A 20,911-nucleotide genomic window follows, 5' to 3' on the forward strand; every position below is an offset into this window, starting at 1 on the left:
GTATTAATTCATGTTGATAGCACGCTTACGAGTACACATTCACAATTATTTTCTTTAAAACAAATAAACCAATACTTATTTTACAAATTGTATCGATTCCGACCGTCAGTTGTAGATCACGTAAAGATATTTCACAGATAAAATGTACTTAAAATAACCAAAACGATAGTACTCTTTGGAAAGTCAAAGCACGTTTTAAATAATGCACAATCTGATGATTCGATAACATTATCATTTTCAAATTTAAATATAATCTACTTAATCTTTTTTGTCGTATTTATATTCTTTATTGCACTTTACAATTTTACTAACAATGATTATCAAGGAAGTTAGCCCTTATCAACTTTTTTTTAATCTTTATCTCTAAAAGAGATCTCTATCCGTCAACCCATATAACAGATTAATATAACCACGTGTCTGTACTGACGATCTACGTAAGATTGCTAGCGGAGGTTGGATGAGGATTGCAGAAAACCGGGGTGTTTGGCGCGAACTTGGGAGGCCTATGTCCAGCAGTGGACTTCGATAGGCTGGTGTGATGTGATGTGATGATTTGTCAATTTCATTTCATTCCACTTCATCGTCAGTAAATCAAACTAGCATTCAAACATACATACACAAGATGTTAATACAAAATCCAATATATATTCAACGTTGACATATATTCGTTTCAAATATTTAAGGCACCAATTGCCTACATAAGGAACAGCATCAAAATTACCATATAATACGGAACCGATCTCGTGTAAGAAAGCTACCGTTTCAATAAAATAACACGAAACATAAATGTTATACGTTCGTGCACTTGATTTATTCATGGGACACCATAATAAATAACGAACGATTAACATATTTCCATATAGAATCTTAGATTTTACTATCGCTACGAGATTTGTATTCGTAATCGGCGAGTTTTACCTTTAGCTTTGACAGTACGATGTACATAAAACGATGTTAACGAGTCCGTCAATTCAAATTTCATATCACGGATGTAATGCACAAATGCTTGTATGGAATTTGATTATACCGACCGCGACGTTTCCAAAATACACATGATGTTAGGATAATCTGTAGTTATAATAAAACTGTATCAGGTCTGTGCATTAAACATAGTATTACAATGTTTTTGTGGATTTTGGAAGGGTTTTTATTTTATTCAATAAACTTCGAAACTGGTTATTTTTCATTTTTGTGTGTCACTATTTTGGCTGCGCATTTCGCTAAAAGTACTAAATTAAACTAAATAAATCGAGAGAGAGAGAGTGAGAGACAATGAGTTCATTTGGATGTCCAGCTAACTAAGCATGCGGTTTACGCCTGTAATTGAGGATACACTTGGCCTAATAACTGAGCTTGCCTCTTCACATTGTATTAGTGTATTTCTTGTTGGTGCAACAAATAAATAAACAAATAAACTACATACCGTATTTCATCCAGACTCGTTTCACCGTTCTAGCACAACAAAGTACGAAACATTCCTCCAAACTTGCACCCATAATATTAGATATATATCAACTTCGAACCCTACTTATTATATAGTGACCAATATTATATAAGCGTACAATTAACATATATAACAGTAATTGAATTAGCAGCTAAACGTTAATAGAAACACAATCATAAAACCGATAATTAGTTGAATCTAATATCCACTTTCCCAGTAATAAACACCAGGTGTTACTGAGCTGGTTTAATTATTTGCGAAATGTAGTATTACTGAGCATTCTCGAAACAAAAATATATTGTACAATATTTAACGTTTATTAACTATTTGATTTATGAAAATGAATAATCAAACTAGCTATATCATGGTCCTAGCCTTTGGAAGACAAAAAATGTCTTTGAGTTTTGGTTGAGTTTACATTACATCCCTAAAAAAATTAACGAAATTTGTAATCTCGAACGCACCTATCTATCTCGTTTTAGTGTATTCTCTACCCTACGTGACATTGACAAAATCAACTTTCCTATTGTAGCATTATCAAGATTTATCAAATATAATAAACGAAAATAAACAAAAATAGATCATTCAAATTCTATAGAATTCCGATTCGATTGAAACGTATTCGATTACTCCTCGATGGTGAAATTCGCAACAATGGTAGTTCTTGACACCTAAAGTTCCCGCAGACAGTGAATGACCGATAGCAACAACCTCGAGCGATACCTTCGCGGCAACAGACAACGCTTTCGTAATGAGGAAAATTTAAGACTACCTTCAGTGGAGCCGGTCTTTCATTTATTGGTAATAAATAGTTATAGCTTGACAGTTTTTGTTGTTATTTTAATTCTTAATATTATGTTATTTTTGAAGTAAAACTTCTTTACGCGCGCTTGGCTTGGGGACTAAGCCGTTGAGTGCGTGACGAGATCGTTACGAAAAGTGTGAACGAGCGTAGCGAATAGAAATTAACGGAGACATAAGTTAGTGGAGATAGAACGAGAGAGAGTTACGTTTCGTAAGTTTTACTTCAGTCGCGTGGTCTAAAGCGAACTCGTTTTTTTTTTAATATTTATTTATTGTATATAGGGGGCTTTTTAAATTATTCTCAACCAGCCTTACCTTAGAGCGTACAAGAGTAGAGTTTTATAAGCAGTAATAATAATAAATAAATAAATATCTACACAATACACACACGGTCGTATGTTCCTAAAGTAAGCAACTTAATGCTTGTGTTATAGGTAACAGCCGACTGGTATAGCTACATTTTTTTTCCGATGAACATACGCATAAATAATAGATATATAAATACATAAATAAATATATATATTACACCCCGACTCGGGATGGGAATCGAACCTATAACCCCCGGAGCAGAAAGCAGGGTCACTACAAACTGCGCGAACGGGCTAGACAAAGTGCACTGTAATTTATTTTCAAATGGCAGCTTGGCATATATGACGTAGTTCAGTTTAAAAGGCATTAAAAGCTACATTATCAAAGGGCATGAAGATTAAATAAAAAGTTTGGTTTAATTTAAATGTTTGATAAAATCTGTATTTGCGTTTATTAATGTACATATGACTAGCTTACGAAATTAACAGGATTGTTGATTTTTATCGAGTTTTATTTAATTTACTGTGATAAGATTTGATGTGGATTTTATGAGCGCTATATTTTTAAATTCCATTGAAGGATGTCGCATTAAAGCGGTAACTATACTGAATAAATTTTAATTTTATTAATATTATAATTTTATTCATGCCAACGGCTTCATCGTATGATAATTGATGCTTAGTCTTTTTAACGTAAAATCACCAATAAAACTAAGTTTTTAGCTTATGGGTAATGGTATTCTTGTTTCGATTTCTGTATATCTGTATAGTTTAATACCTCAATACATTTCTTGTAATAGATTTCAGAGTACGTTCCTATAACGAAGTTTGACAGCTCTGGTATACATATTAATTAAAAAAAAAAAAAAAAAAAAACATACGTTTCGATGTAATGAACTTCAAGATATTACAGAAATATTAGTTACGAAGTCTTATTTGGATGTTAAAAAAAGTAACAAAATACATTTTAACTTCGCATTGCATTAAATAAGTAGTCTCTTGTGACTTTGGCCTAAATTTGCTTGCAGACCAGGTCTTGGTGAACCCATCAATATATCAGTGGGCAGTAGCCCTAACATTATCCACTTACAAGATAGCCCACGCTTCTGTAGCACGGGGCCGCGCCGCCGGGCGTCGTTATAGCACAGCCGATGTCCGATAACCTCTGGGACTTTAAACGGTTTAATTGTTGCGTATAACGAAGCCTTCCGCGGACCTGATACAGGTCGTCTAACTTTCCTAGATATATCTCGTTTTCGGATTTAATTCGCTTTTCACTTTTACCCGCTCCGTGTGTACGTTAATCGGATTGTTTGTACCGTATTTAATTTTATTGTTTCGTATCAATACGATTTTATTATTTGTTTTAGCATTTTGTGCTTTTAATTTTATAATTAAATTATTTTATTTCATAAAGTTGTATTGTTATTTCTGTTAAAAACAAACATAAGAAAAACAAAAGAAGGCGACACCGAATTCTGAATTATTCATATTAATTTGTAATTGCTCAGCCTCGGAGAGCACGTTAAGCCATCCCGGTTGTTATCGTGTACACCTGTTAGCGATCGTTACTCATAGTAGAGAATATATCCACCAACCCGCATTAGAGCAGCCTGGTGGATTAAGCTCTGATCCCTCTCCTCGTGGAGAAAGAGACATATGCCCAGCAGTGGGATATTACAGGCTGCAGCGTAATAGCTCAGACGCTCATCTTTTTGTCCTATTTGGCAGGACTGTGATGTTATAAACGTGATAAGTTGCAAGTGATTAACTCTTGCTTATAATAATAATAATAATAACTCTTTATTGTACACCAAGAGTGAGCAAAAATACAAAAATAAAAACAGGAGTTAAGTACAAAAGGCGGCCTTATCGCTAATGAGCGATGATGATTATAATTGACTATTCGCGTTAAGATCGCTCGGGTGTAGTGGTGCGTGGACAGTGTGGATGCTCCTTAACGGGCGATTACTGGTTCAACACGCGTACAGTACAAACGCTTCTTCTTCTGTTGGCCTTCACATCGTACCTCGGAGAGCACGTTAAGCAGTCGGTCCCAATTGTTATCATAGACACATGGCAGCGATCGGTACTCATAGTAGGAAATATATCCATCAACCCGCAGTCAGCGTAGTGGATTAAGCTCCGACCCATCTCCTACATGGATATAGATGCCTGTGCCCAGCAGTGGGATGTTACAAGTTGACTCGTCGTCGTCGTCGTTGAAATTAACTATTGTAATCTAGAATTTGTACGTAAATAATAGTCGAATTTAATAAGGAATAAAAAAAGTTTTATCGGAGTGTTATTATGAATATAAAATCAGTTGCTTACAAAGTAATTGATCAGAATTGTTTTTGTAACATATTTTAGAACGAATAACTTTTTTTTTTTAAATATATTTAACGAAAAGTGTATGTATGGAGTTTAGTGTCGTAATAATCGTTGGTAAACGTGTCATGATAATTAGCAAGTCTAATTCTATTGTTTTACTTGAAAACTAGTCAATATGTTCGCTACTTCACGTTTTTAATCTCAATTTAAAATACATCATCATATTAATACGTTAAGCTTAAGATGTTTGCCTCCCTTTTTAGAAAAAATCTCACAATAAATAATATAATATCATTTTACAGATATTGCCCTACCGGTATCCACAACTAAAAAAAATATTATTTCTTTTGTTTTTGTAAATTAATTAATTATCAAAATAATATAGGTATATGACGGCTTTAATTTTGAAACAACGTCAACATGATTGGCGGTTAATAAATTTTTTACTCATTTAGTACGAATTATTCGCACAGGTATTGCTAGTATGATTTTATAAATACACTAATTTATAAAATATGTCTCGACAACGAGTACTTTTGACATCATAACGATACCTACATAATTTTATTAGGACATGCCAGAAAAGTTGCTTTAAACACTGCCCACCTAAGGAACAAATCACCGTGTACCTACGTATAATCATCATATCTATTTACTATTTTACTGTTCATTGATTTAATCCCATATAACATGTATGTATTTTAACTGAGGTACGCACTGCAGGAAATTTCCTGCTCAAAAAATGCCCCACTGGGGTAGTACCTCGACCTTACAGAAGATCACAGCTAAATAATACTGCATTTAAGCGGCGTTGTGTTCCTGTTGGTGAGTAAGGTGACCAGAGCTCCTGGTGGGAATCGGGGGTAGAGTCGGCAACGCGCTCGCGATGCTTCTGGTGTTGCAGACGTTAAGAGCCATTTCACAATTTTACGCTCTGCAAGTTTAGGTAAATTTGGTCGCATCGCTCGAATCGTACGAGCCGCGCGATCTTTGTGCTAGTAAGTATAGTGTGACAACCAAAAGACCATCTTGATCATTTTCTAATGTATAATAAAAATTAATAACTATGGTATAAAATGTTTTTTACATAATTAATTTGTTAAAAATTTCAAGTATGTTATATAACAACAGTCAATAAATTTAAAATAAAAATAAAAAATCAATTTTATAAAACAATTTTTTTTAATTGATTTAGTTTTTTCAGTTTACGAATTAATCTAATATTTACGATATGAATAAAATAGCATTTTATGACATCGACACCGACAAACATATTAATTAACAAATAACAAGACAAACAGATTGAAATGCCTATTTGTATTGATAGCGTGAGAAAAGAAAATTAAATTATACATTTGTTTACAGAAATTATCATTATATTATTTTACAGTCATTTTCGTAATATGTTTATTTTATTTATATTTTATTATGAAAGTATCAAATGTGTTTTATCCGCTATAACAACAGGCGCTTGGCGCGTGTGAGCGAAAGAGACGGCTGCGCAGAATTTGGCGTGGACCTTACCTCTAACAGCGCTAGCGCTCGACTGATTTACCGGGCTTGATGCGTGGTGCGATATACTATCTTTTTATTATTTAATATAAAATGTATTAAAAATAATTACATCTTTTAATTATTTTTTTTTGTATTCCTTAATGATGTAAGTTTACTTTGATGAAGATAGTTCGTTAAAATTTCTTAGTTTTCTAAGAGAAATATCGCTTTTAAAATTGTACTTATTTGGAAAATATTCGTAACTTTAAATTTTTTTATCGTTTAATAGAGATACAAATGGAATAAAAATCTATGATAGTGTGCAACAAAATTATATTCCACATATTATGATATTTTTTTAAAATGGTTTCAACGTAGAGGTTATTGAAAAGTAGGACTTCAAAGTATACATTGCGACCGTTTACCTAGGAGGCTGATGAAAAGGTTAATAATTTTATACACATAATATAAATCAAAATTCTGATCCGACTATGGACTACAACAAAGGTTGCTCTATTATATTTCAAGAATATAAATTACATTATTGCATCCAACACTGAGATTAACGACGTCAAAATATTACAATTTCGCGGATTGTTACCGATTTTTGTGAAATGGCTCTTAATAAACTACGGTAATCGCTTACGTGAGCTGTCCGCTTTTTTGCCGACTTAGTTATATTTTAAAAAAAATGTACTCCAAAATTTGTCCCGGAGTGTTAAGTGTGAGAGGTATATTAGCAAGTGTTTATACTTAACCGATATGCTTAAATGTTCACAAAGTAGTTTCACCAATCATACATATAAAGAACCATCTTCTAAGAAGTATAACTAATAAATGGGTGTGTTAAGTGCAGTGCACCTTCGTATAGATGACTTCTCTGGTTTATTTACCGTTAAATACCAATTTCGTATTATTCCGTTACAGAGGAGCGAACGATGATCGAACAACCACAAGGTAGGTCTAAGATAATACATTGTAATGTGGGAAACGATTATCTCCTCGTAATAGTAGTGCTTGCTATGTAGATGATATTAGTCTATCTACATACGAATTTAACATTTCTACTAGAAAATATATATTCGAATCAATTTTATCTTCTGGATTTCGGTAATAATAATTATTTTAGTATATATGTATATTATTATATTGGGTATTGGGTTATGAGTCACTACTTTTTTTATTTCATTGTTATAATTGTTCTTTAATTAGACGTCTTTAAATATCTTCTTTGTACCTGCTTCAGCCTGTAATATCCCACTACTGGGCATAGGCCTCTTTCCCCATGTAGGAGAAGGATCAGAGCTTAACCACACCACGCTGCTCCAATGCGGGTTGGCGGATATATTCCCTACTATGAGTAACGATCGCTATCAGGTGTACATGATAACAACCGGGACCGACGGCTTAACGTGCTCTCCGAGGCTCGGTGGGGAGACCCACAAGGACTGCACAAACACCCGGACCACGGCAAACACCTGTATGGCCAATACAAATGTTTGTCATGTGCGGGGATCGAACTCGCAACCGCCAGCGCAACAGGTACTATCCGCTGTGACCGTTGTGCCAACGCGGCGTTTTTGTACCAACAACATTATTTATTTGTGTATCTCTGACCATCACAATATAATGTATATGTATGTTTCGAAAGAATAATCACATTTAAAATATACTGCTACAATAGTATATATAATAATCTATAATATATAAATCTAACGTTAGTTTTTTTTGTTAACTTTTATATACTTTGTATTAACTTATTTACTTAAGTATCCTCTGATGGTTTTCTTGATTGTTCTAAATAAGTGTATTCTATCGCTATTCAACTATTCGGACCGGGAGTAGGGTTTTGATTGGCCGACAGAACTGAAGGGGGGGGGGGGGGGGGAAGAAGAGAGAATTCGAATTTCGACTAAGAATTTTGGGGTAGACCCCAAAACTCTTAGTCGAACTCTGCAATTCAGACGAACTTCGTTTTTTTTATTTCTTACGAATTTATGTCATCAACCTTTTCCATTTACAACACAAACGCATTAACCTCGAGTAACCCTAAACGCTATATCTAAAACCTGTTACTGTAAATTCAAAAAATCGGTAACATCGAGATAAGAACAACAATACCCAACAAAAAGCAACATGACAAAATAAAATTCGGTTTATTACACAGCGTGAGTACATAAAATTTACAACACAATTGAATTAAAAACATTGAACTTGAAACGTTCTAAAAATACTTCTTAAAATGACCGTGACTTGTGACGTACATAGTTTCACTCGCAAATTCAAAGTACTAATCGATATTCCAGTACACGTGACCATCCGTGAACAGGACATTTCTATAAGAAAAGAGAAGAGAAGATCAGGACTCACAACCAGGAATCAGGAAATACGAGATTTAATCGCAGTAACGTAATCACAGATCGCTAATAAGTGTTATATTATATCAAAAAATATAGATATAATTTTTTATCGCTAATAAAAGTCATGCTATGTTGTTTTAAATCCTACAATCATCTCAAATACCGACAAAACTATAATTTTTTTAATCATATTACCAATAGCACTGGCCAGGATGACCAGGACAACAGAAATAGTAAAGAATTCACTTTTTTAAGATTGTATCTGTTGTAAATATGTCTACCCCTTCTTATAGAACTTGTGCCAAAATTATACAATATTGTAGCATAGGGGAGGTTGGCTGATCATCCTTAACACAGATTATATCTATAATCCATATAGGATGATCAGTCTGAACTCAGAAATTTTGTGTATTTAACCTTATGCATAAGTGAATTTTTGTAATTGTTACCATTTGTTTAAAATGTTATTTTTAAATAAAGCTATTATTATTATATGAACTTACCATTATCTCCATCAATAAACATTCAAAACAAAAACAACCTTAGTTCTTTGAATGCAAATCTCGAAATACATCTGAATGTCACCTAGTCATCGTGACATTGGCACTCGGCTGGCAAATAATTATTCTATAGTACGAACTAGATCGTGGCGAGATAGTTAACGTTGATCTTAACTAAAATAACGTACGAAGTCGTTGCTGTTTTTAAAGTGCAAAAAATGTTTATCAAATTTTTGTTTTAGATGCGACCGTGATAATGTATTTGACGGAAGGAACTATTAGAAAAGTATAAGATCTCTCCTCCAATCCTCTACTGTACATGATTTTTATTAAAAACTTCTTGAACTAATATCAAAGGCCAATTAAAAGTTACTAGAAATCGAACTTAGCGCCAATTTTCAAGGAGGATTGAGTGGACATTACTATTCCAGCCTCCTTCTTAACGAGCTCACAAAGAGAACTTTGCGACTGCCATAGAAAATATCATCAAAAATAAAAGTTTACACCTAAAAATAATACAACTAATATTAAATATGAAACTAAAAACCCGAAATTTGGAACTTTGCGCTACGAGACCAAATTGTTTTGCTGTCTGGTCTTATAATAATACAGCTGTGATAATGGGTAAATTGGTCCTTTATTGGTCGCACGAATGAGAAATAACCTTGGCTTTACAATACATGTCAACAGTTAGTTTACAAAAAATGTTAACAACTGTTATTTAATTTTATGAACAAGCATGTGGTAAACATTTATCAAGTCTAGAAAATGTTGATTTGTCATTTTACTCCAAATTTGTCGTTGAAATATTCTAATAACTAAATGAATTTACTTAGCTAACAGTTAGTCAAAAGCTTTTATATTATCAATTTTGTCTGTAAGTTATTAGTGAGTTTCGATATTGCCACATCAAAATTAGGAAATCTATTTGTCTGATTGATACTATTCCGCGACGTTACGCTTAGACAAATAAACAGATCTTCATTACCACTTAGTTAACATACATACATACATATTATGTACATCTGTCACACAACATAGTATTTATAAAATCTATACAAATAAATTAAATTGGAGTGTCTGTTTGTAATATTAAAATAACCGAAAAAATTAAAATTTTTACTAAATGCATATGGATATACACGGTACATATACCAAAATAACATTTTTTATCTCTGGAACGGCTCGACCGATTTTGAGGGAACTTTCTCTGGCAGATAGCTGATATAATAAAGAGTAACTTAGGCTAATTTTATTTTAGAAATTTATTTATTTTGTAACTCTGCGAACTGAACAATATTTTTTTTTTAATTTCACTCGGACGAAGTCGCGGGCACAGCTAGTGTGGAATATAAATTAATAAATGAATCCATATTTGTTAAATGATAAGATGAGAGGTAGCTCTTTAATAAATTAGTATAATAACGCTCACTAGCGGGGATTCGATAAAAAATGTTACACAATATTACAAACAGTTGAAATCATATGAATGGGCTATTTGTTCCATTATCATTCTATTGAGTACAATTAATACAAATGTTCTAATAGAGAGATTTTTTGTTCCTTTCCTCGTTTGCGGTTTGACATTGATTATTACTGCTCAAGTTACATAACTTCCCGTACGATGTCTATAATATAAAATTACCTACTGTTAGGTTGTATCATTAAACGTTATTTTTGCATATAAATGTGACTTAAATGTACTAATGATAACATTTAAGTACAATTTCGTCATCGTCAATTGTCCTAGAGTTTAATATAAAATACTAATTACGCATATAACTATTGAAAACAATTAAAGGATGTTTGTTTAATGTTTTAAAATTCCCAACGTCAACATTAAAATAAGGAAAATGATCATGGGTTTCGTTTAAAACATTATATAAGTTTTTTAATAAGTTTTTGACCATAAATGACATTATCATTTTGGCTTTATGTAAAACAGGATGTTCAGTATGTTGTTGTCTGTAATTTCATTCTTTAGCGCTGTTGTTAGCGCTTGACGCTAGCTAGCGTCAAGCTGTTTTAAATTACAAATATATGCCCACATATATACCCTCATGACACAACTATTTTAAAAACGCAGTGAAATAATTTTACGAATGAAACAAAATATATCAAGTGTTCTTACAAGCTTTTTTTTCTATGACAGTAATGATATCCTGGTTTTTTCCGATGAAATTTAATATCTACTTTTTAACCGACTTCCAAAAAAGGAGGAGGTTCTCAATTCGACTGTATTTTTTTTTTTTTTTTTTTTTTTTTTTTTTTTATGTATGTTACATCAGAACTTTTGACTGGGTAGACCGATTTCGACAAATTTTGTTTTAATCGAAAGGTGGTGTGTGCCAATTGGTCCCATTTAAATTTATTTGAGATCTAACAACTACTTTTCGAGTTATATCTAATAATGCGTTTTTACTTGACGCTTTTTTCGTCGACCTACGCTGTATTATACCGCATAACTTTCTACTGGATGTACCGATTTTGATAATTCTTTTTTTGTTGGAAAGGGGATATTTCTAGTTTGGTACCGTGATAAGGAAACCAGGATCTGATGATGGGATCCCAGAGGAATCGAGGGAAACTCTCGAAAATCCGTAATAACTTTTTACTGGGTGTACCGATTTTGATAATTTTTAATTTAATCGAAAGCTGATGTTTATCATGTGGTCACATATAAATTTTATCGAGATCTGATAACTACTTTTTGAGTAATCTTTGATAACGCGTAGTTGCCTGACTATTTTTTCGTCGATCTACGTTGTATTACTTGTCGATGTAATTGAAGTCGGTTTTTTTTTCGTTTGCGAGCAAACACAATTATGCTCGAAGCTTTTTATTTTGTTTTCATTGTTTCATTCTATTTACTATTATAAAAACCTGACCATACGAGTATATATATATATATATATATATATATATATATAGAGTTTTTCTTTTTTCCATTAATTACGAAATACCTCGACTGCATATCCAAATTGTTATTAATTGTATTTGATGTTTTGCACAGGAGCGGAAACCATTAATTTTCAAGGCCTTATAGTTAGTGCTTCTGAACAATTCTTATTACACTACTTCTTTGTCAATTGAAATGTGTTTACGAATTGAACGATTCAGCCTGTAATATCCCACCAACATTGTTCATCATAGACATCGTCCTCCGTGTAGGAAGGGTCGGAGCTTAATCCACCACGTCGCTTTACTGTGAGTTGGTGGATATACCTATTTCCTACTATGAGTAACGACTGTTAGGTGTATATGATAATAACTGGGGTCGACAGCTTTACGTATGATGCAAGGTGAGGAAACCCACAGGGCCGACACCCAAATGGAAAACAAATATTGATGAGCGGGAATCGAAGCCGCAAAACGCTGGTATTTAGACGCCAATACGTCACACGCATCACTACACTAGCAGTCGTCGAAATTTAATGAATACGCCTCTATTTAAAATTGTTTACAAATAATATGGGACCCAACAAAATGGTGATCTGTCTGGCGAATATTTGACAAACTGCGCCAATGTTAATAGCAAGATAACCTCCTGCTTTTTCTAAAGTCGATTAAAACTAAGCTATAGCCAAACTAAATCCATTACCCACTCTGTGTAGGTAAATACAGCATCACTGTTATACCTCTATATTTAGACATGCTTTCGATTTCCGCTCGCCGAGTTTTACTTTTAAGGCCACTCACTTTTTGTCACGTTTGTGTCTGTCCGGTAGCTAGCGGGTGGATTATATGAAAATACTATTAGAAAATATTTATTTGTCGTCTTCAGATTTGTTTGTATATAATCATTTATATATTATAGTCTAATTTAATTGCAAAAATAATATATGGCGACATTAAATTTTTTTTTAAATACAATATAAATTTCTACACATAAAAATATAACACAATTGCTATTTTTTTCCTCAAATTAACGCGTGTGAAAGATATATACATATAATTATCATTTTAATGTTATTAGATCAACGCCTATTGGAATTTAGAGGTATTTAACTAATCCCAAATAAGAACGCTTTTATAAGATTTTCTTTGTTCTAATTTTGATTTTCATTCTTGATTCGCCACGTTAATCGCTTGAAATTCGTTATTTCAGATACCAATGCTAAGATTTACAAATATTTGTAAAACTAAATTTACCCGACGAAGTTCGTACTGTCATTATTTTTTTTTTGTTTTTTTACCTGACAGTAACGAACACAAAAAAAATACCCAATTTGGTGCTTCATGCAGTGAATATACTTACTTCGGGAGTCTATATTTATTTTCACAAACATTACGTGGTAAGTGGTATATTTCCTTGCAGCGTACTATTTATCCGTAGCCTCAGAACATATAGTAAAATTTACCAACTTCCAAAGGTGGGGGGGGGGAAGGTTCACAATTCTATTATATTTTTATCGATATAATATACAACACAGACGTAGTCTGACTAGTAAACGTCATCACGTGAGTTGTATGTTGATTGGAGTCAATGCTATCTCTCATTTCAAGCGCTCGACCTTCTTGATCCGAAAACGATAATCTTAAATATTACAATTTAAAAATATTTCAAATGTTACAATGTATTTCTTGTTACTTAAATAAGTATTCATTTTTATTTTCTCATATTCCTAGCACACCATAGGCCATGTTTGGTGACAAAATAATAATTATTAGTAGTAAGAGCTTTTATTTACGTATTTTATATTTAAATTAAATTAATAATAGAAATTTACTAAGTTTATTGAGTTATAAAAACTGCTTCGTGTACCTATTCGAAATCCTGTTTTATTACTAATAATTTGCGTATTTTATAACTGCTGTTTATACTTCGCTATTTTACCTTAATTAATAGCTTACTTACTACTTTCAAATACTATTTTCGCAAAATAAACTAACGGTTTGATTTTTAATACCAATAATTCTATACCAAATATTTTAGTAAGTAGATTGTTAGTACACAATAATTTTTAATTTATATTGACATAATTATTTCAATTTCTAATGTCATTTCAAATTGGGCGGGGTTATAGGCGATTGTGACGTAACGTTCGGCGCCAAAATAAAATAACGGAAGAATGGCGACACAGTTACAAACGATAACGACCGATAAAAACGTTAAAAAATCACGGTTTACGATGTTAATGTAATTTCAGTTATAAAAAAAATAGTTTTACGATATGAAACATTACTCACGTTTTAAAATGGCATTATTATTTTTATTTTATTTTTTAATTTTCAACACTAATGCAAAGGTGCATTGAATCCAATAAAAAAAAAAATGAAAATAAGATGCAAAAACTAGTAAGAAATAGGTAAAAATAGGACAAAACAATCAAAACAAAAGAAGTTTCAATGATGTTAAAAGAAGCTTCAGTGTTTCAATGAAGTATACAAAATATATTATTTTATACCAAATAATATTCGAATGATGAAATAACTTGTTCTAAAGAGTAACAACCACATTTTGTAGATAACCTATCCTTTTTAACTTTTTCTAAGGTTAGGGTAAAGCTTTGATTTATTTTAACTTTTTTTTTTATTTCATATTTTAAGTATATCAACAGACGTAAAGTTCCTAATCCATTTTAACTAACAAATGAATAGAACTTTTTTATTACTGTCAATTATATTTTCACTTCCTTTCATATAAGAATCCAATTATATAAAACAATACATACAAGAGATACGTATAATGTTTAATATTTGTAGATGTTAACAAAGATTAAAACAATGTTGCTATATTAAAACATTATACAAATGTTTATAGTCTATTGAACATGTTTAAATAATTAAAAAAATAACATTCTCGATTTAAATTATATCAAGAGTAACTTTCACTATTTACTCACCCGTCTATTGTAACTGTGTTCACTGACAAAGCCTCAGGGAATGTCATCTCATGATGGGGTTCCTCTCTTTCCTTCTCCTCTGATAAATCTTGGATATCCTGAGGCTCCTCAGGAGGTTCTGTCGACTGATCATCTGAAGTGATCTCTTCAATATCTGAAGATTTCCGTGAAACATTGTGTAGACCAGACAGGTCGAGGTTATTGTTACCATCTTCAGTTTGAAGAGCTTCTGACACCACCAGTATGAAGAGAGCACAACTAAAATAGAAGGTACGGTATTATTATCAATAAAATATACAGCTGATTTGACAGAAAATAGTAAATTTAACAATTTTACTTACCTTGAAAGCACTGAAATAGTCAGTAACGACGTGTAAATTATGTACAGCCCACCCTTCATCGTAATATTAGTGAAATATCCACAGCCCAGTTCATTTTGTGCGTAAAATTAAAACATATTCACAGTGCTCTCGAATGAATATTAAAAAATCACAAAAAACTTAAACCACACATTTCACTTACACATGCAAGTCATATTAATTAATTTATTTATTTTACATAAAAAAACAGCTGTAAACTCGATACGTTAAAAATTTGAGACATGAAAAGAGTGCACGAACATTTTCATCGAATCTAATTTGACAGTTATGAAATTCCAAGTATTTCACGGCTGAATGATCAATGTCTCACGGTAGGCTATTGGCTGAAATCGGCTGAATTCATCGATTGTTAAAGATTCCCCAATCAAAATATAACATTTAACACGAAAGCTTTTTTATCATTGGTTATTTTTCAATCTCTGTCAAACGTTTCTATATACGCAGATGCTAATATAAAGTGATTTTTATATAATTGAAAAGATGTAAAAATTAATTAGGATAATATTATTTTAAAAATTCTTTTCAATGAGAAAACGGTGCATGAATATAATTTAAATAATTCATCAAAATAAATGAATTATTGGATTAATAAGAAAATAAAAAAAATTACTTCAAAAGTTCAAACAGACTAGAGGTCGCTTTGTTTAAACTGCCAAATTTCCATTATTGCCGCATCGACATCAACAGTCATTTTAGTTATATATTGTATTGTTTTAATTTAAGTTAAAAATGGAAGCATTATACGCAATACCGTTTAATGTTCTCGAAATACCAAATATTAAAATTAAAAAGCCATCATGGTTGCAGCCTCCGTCTGCAATGACAACGTTTTCTTTAGTGTTGTTTTCATATTTCTTAGTGACTGGAGGTTAGTTCTTATAAGATTCTAATATTTTGGTGTGATAAGTATATTATAAGTAAATTGGTGGTTTTTTATGTTATAGGAATTATATACGATGTAATTGTTGAGCCGCCAAGTGTTGGTTCTACGACTGACGAGCACGGTCACTCAAGGCCGGTTGCGTTTATGCCGAATAGAGTTAACGGCCAGTACATCATGGAGGGACTTGCGTCTAGCTTCCTATTCTCATTAGGAGGTCTCGGATTCATAATACTCGATCGGACCCACAACCCGACCACACCTAAATTGAACAGAATTTTATTAATATCTGTAGCCTTTTTGTGTATACTTGTATCATTCTTCACAACATGGATATTCATGAGGATGAAGCTGCCGGGCTACTTGCAAAACTAATTAGTTTCTATCAATTATGTTAATGCATAAGTTTGAATTATATTTTTACACTGCTCTTAAGTTTTATTTAATACATAAAGTCTAGATTAGACATTAATATACGACAGATATCTTTTTGAAATTATACAAATTGGAAATTATACAAACTATTATTAAAATAACATTCTGTTTATTTGGCTATTTTTATTACTTACATTATTCTTTTACAAGTTGTTAAAATATTTAGCTGACCCTGCAAACGTTGTTTTGTCATAAATGTTACTAAGCCTCTTAATCCCCCCCCCCTTGTAACTTGGGTGTATGAAAAATAGATGTTAGCCGTTTCTCAGACCTACTACCTTTTTTTATTTCACAAAATTTTATAAAAATCTGTCTAGCTGTTTCAGAGGAGTACTGTAACTTTGTGTCATAAGAATTTTATGTATAAAATTTTTCACTAAATTTTTTGTTCAATTACAATAAACTAATAAGCCTGTGTCACTCCTGAATAGTGTAGCTTTCTGTTAATGAAAAAAAATTTTCATGATCGGATCAGTATTTGTGAAGACTACCCCCTACAAACAAACAAAGTTAGAAACTTTACCTCTTTATAATATTAGTATAGATAAGAAATTAAATCATTATTGCTTTCGTTGACAATTATTAGACTATTCACCAACAAAATGGCTATATTTGTATGTTTAAGCCATAGTGATGAGTGATTTTTGGCGATTAGTAGTCACTAACAATTGAGCCTACGTACTGTATTAATTATTATTTTTCTTTAGGTCTCTGAGGAACATTTAAATCAAATGTTGCATTTCTCATAGATACTCACTAAATAAGATGTTCCATTTAACTATTTCATTATTGCCAAACCCCAAATTATTGGAACTGTTCTGGTTCAACTGTTTTACACACCCAGTAAATATCCCTGTGACTGCTGGACCGCCTAGTAGACTTATCTTAAAAACATTTGTATTTTTAGAACTCTGTAAAGGTTAATTATTTTATTGGTTTAGTAGAATCCTTTTTTTTTTTGAATTTTGTAAGTTTTTGAAGTGATATTTTGTTAAATAAACTCTGAGTTTTTTTTTTAACAAGACAATGGGCTTAAAGTAAAAATCCAATTATATTTTAAATTTTTATTGATTTATTAAACAATAAATAAATAAAGTCTTATTAAATATTTGGCAAATTTGATCAAGTACAGGTCAATAAATTTAAAATACATCACAAAACAAACATTGAAAATAATAAACTTTTATATAATTTTCTAAATTGAATAACTTAACTAAGGAAGACTGCTGACATGAGAACATCAATTTTATTTAAACTCTAATAGAAATTGATAAAATTACACTATTTCGATAAAATTTGAGATACATTGTTGATTATTTACTTTTTACTAAGTATAGTAATTATCAAAATTGAGTATTTCTTCACAGCCTTATTCTGAATGAGCTGAAAAAAAAAGTAATAATAATAATTATTATAACAATAAATAAACGCATTATGCTCAACGCACTGAACCCAGACAAATGCAAACATCTGTATGGCCAATACAAATGTTTGCCAAGAGTGAGTATTGAACTCGCAACTACCAGTGCAACAACCAGATGTCCTGACTGCTGCACCAACATGTTAAATATTTTACAATCTATTATTACACATTGACAACTATTTCTTAGTTAGCTTAACTTTTTTTCGAAAATTGAGCACTCCTGTTCTAAACTATGCCTATATAAAATGAAAAAAGAAAAATAATATTGAAATCATTAAAAAGTTTTAATGAGACTACTGAACACATTGAAAAAATTAAATATAATTTAAGTTAAAATAATCACTTCAAGACATAGTTTATCAGATATTTTTAATAATTATTTTATTAAACTGATTATCAATAAAAAATTTGAAAATGCATTATAAATGATTTATCATAAATACATTTTTTGGACGGCAATGGAGTTATCAATATTTATTTATTTTAAGGAATATATGAATAGTAAACTACACTAACACTCATATTTTTATAACACCACAGTATTAATTAATTAAACACTATCATTGTTGGATCATAGTGTTACACCTACATTCCCGAACTCTTTACTTTGTAAGATTTTTATAATATGAATATTAAATTATTAAACATTACATACTCAAAATGGCTCCACCTGGATATGAATCATGTGTCTAGAAACACACACAACACAAACAGCCAGAAAACATCGGTATGGCCTAACAGTTTTCATGTGTGGAGATTAAAACTCTACCACCTAACCCAGTGATCACTAGTATATTAGTCAGTTGTCAGTTACTACAACCTAAGGCTAAAGTAACATATAAATAATATTAAGGAGTATGTATAAAAGGAACAAAAATCCTATGATCCTCAAAAGCTCACGCATTTATGTAAAAATAAAACAAATTAAAAAAAGATTAACAGATACTTACTGACAAAAATCTGAGCTTTTATCAATGATATGTTCAAACTCAGCAAATGACAAAGCACCGTCGTCGTCAAGATCTGCCTCTTCTAGAACATTCTGGACTAACTGCTGGATTTCTGAGTCATTAAGCTTCATTTCAGGACCACACAGGCGCTCTATCACTTCTCTGAGGTCAGATACACCAATCATATCATCACCGTCAAAATCTGAAACATCATTATCTTTTACTTTATGTGCAATGTTTGAATCTAAAAAAAAATGTTTTTTTGGGTAAAAGTATTACAGAGAAAGTAACAGGACAATTAGTGACATATCTAAAGTAGTTATCCCGAAAAAGGCCTTCACTCAGCTTGGGCTGCATCTATTAAAATACAGTGCTTTTCTTCCGCAAAGCCATCCTTTTAAAGCTTTACTTTGTACCTATTGTATGTTCTGTGACCCTTACAATAGTGCAAAATATTGGGAACTCATACATTAATGTAATTCCTACATTTTAGTGTGTACAAGGAAGCAAGTTAATGGTCCTTACCAAAAATCCTAAATGCATGTTCAGCCTTGACAGCTTTAGGTGCATTGTCACTGAACACTGACATCATGTCGAGAAAATCTTCAAATGTACAATCTCCATCGTTACTTGAGCTAAAAACTTTGCAAATTCTGTCTCTGAACGGATTGACCCTTAACTCTGGGTACTGTAAGATTTTAGCCATTGGCAGCTTGGCGTTTTTGTTGTGACCTACTTTCTCTGGAGCCAGGGCCTTGAATTTCTGATGGGCACTAAAAATAATTATGATTATTAAATATTTTTTAGGAGTATGATAAATAAAAAAAAAAAAAAAAAAAAAAAATGAAACGTAAAAACAAATTATTTTTGTGAATGCGGCACAATAAGAAATACTTTGTTTCATTTAGTATTACCAAATTCCTTTCATTCATACTAAATAAACGTTACATACGTTATTACGTATAAAATAAAAAAGCAAATTGAAAAACTGGTAATTATTTAAGATCAATTGACAGTAACGTGTTAAATTATTACTCACTAAAGCACCTCCTTTTTCGTGAAGTATGTGAGATCCTGTAACACAGAAAATTAGCCACTTTTTTAATGAGTCGTAATATAACTACACAAGACATTGATTTTTTTCTTACTTCATAGTCTTGCAGTTCTTCTTCTGTAAACTGGCTTTTGCCTTGACCCATATCAGGTATCGTTATTCTTCTATGCCTTTCTTTACACAATTATTCTTAATTGACTACAACAATTGCGAAAGTAAACATTATCACACCTAATATTTACCCGTGTCAAGTACTACTAGTCAACTGTCAATGTCATTTTTAGCAACGTAGGTACGCTCCGATTCACTTTTTAATAACTGTGTTTGCTCGCAAACGAAAAAAAAATCGACTTCAATTTACATCGACAAGTAATACAACAAAAGTCACAGTGAAAAATTAAATTAACTAAAAACGTATTACTAGGGATAATTTACAAAGTACTAGTCAGATCTCTTCGTAAAATAGAACTTTCGCATAAAATGATATCATCAAAATCGGTACACCCAAAAAGTATGACGTTTTTTTGAAGTCTGTTAAATACAATAATGTAAGTTTTATGGTTTTTTTTTTTATTTGACATTCATAGGCTCTAAAATGCCCATATTTTTATTATAGATCATCTTCATGCTTATTATATAGCCGATTTATTATTTAAAACTACAGATCGACAGTCCTGTGACTGCCAAGTAAAGATAAGA

General features: G+C 31.6%; 3 protein-coding genes across 3 annotated transcripts in view; 1 reads left to right on the forward strand and 2 right to left on the reverse strand.

Moving 5' to 3' along the window:
* Window positions 1–15,716, reverse strand: part of LOC123669298 — an 87,588-nt gene extending 71,872 nt beyond the window's left edge. Inside the window, exons 1-2 of the mRNA XM_045602908.1 lie at window positions 15,432–15,716; window positions 15,091–15,348 (exon numbers count right to left, since the gene is read on the reverse strand). Coding sequence (XP_045458864.1) covers window positions 15,091–15,348; window positions 15,432–15,490 — 317 coding nt within the window. The 5' untranslated portion in view covers window positions 15,491–15,716. The remainder of the gene's footprint in view (window positions 1–15,090; window positions 15,349–15,431) is intronic.
* A 380-nt stretch (window positions 15,717–16,096) lies between these two features.
* Window positions 16,097–16,897, forward strand: LOC123668862 (oligosaccharyltransferase complex subunit ostc-A). Its single transcript, XM_045602557.1, has 2 exons — window positions 16,097–16,338; window positions 16,415–16,897. Exons 1-2 carry the CDS (start codon window positions 16,200–16,202, stop codon window positions 16,723–16,725), a joined length of 450 nt encoding a protein of 149 aa, XP_045458513.1. The 5' UTR covers window positions 16,097–16,199; the 3' UTR covers window positions 16,726–16,897.
* A 937-nt stretch (window positions 16,898–17,834) lies between these two features.
* Window positions 17,835–20,495, reverse strand: LOC123668869 (calcium and integrin-binding protein 1-like). The gene is made up of 5 exons (XM_045602563.1): window positions 20,307–20,495; window positions 20,198–20,232; window positions 19,684–19,931; window positions 19,159–19,360; window positions 17,835–18,168 (listed from the first exon to the last, which is right to left on the reverse strand). Exons 1-5 carry the CDS (start codon window positions 20,355–20,357, stop codon window positions 18,147–18,149), a joined length of 558 nt encoding a protein of 185 aa, XP_045458519.1. The 5' UTR covers window positions 20,358–20,495; the 3' UTR covers window positions 17,835–18,146.
* Between the last annotated feature and the right edge of the window lie 416 nt (window positions 20,496–20,911).

The sequence above is a fragment of the Melitaea cinxia genome, chromosome 3 (assembly GCF_905220565.1).
Source record: "Melitaea cinxia chromosome 3, ilMelCinx1.1, whole genome shotgun sequence".
Classification (NCBI taxonomy): Eukaryota; Metazoa; Arthropoda; class Insecta; order Lepidoptera; family Nymphalidae; genus Melitaea; species Melitaea cinxia.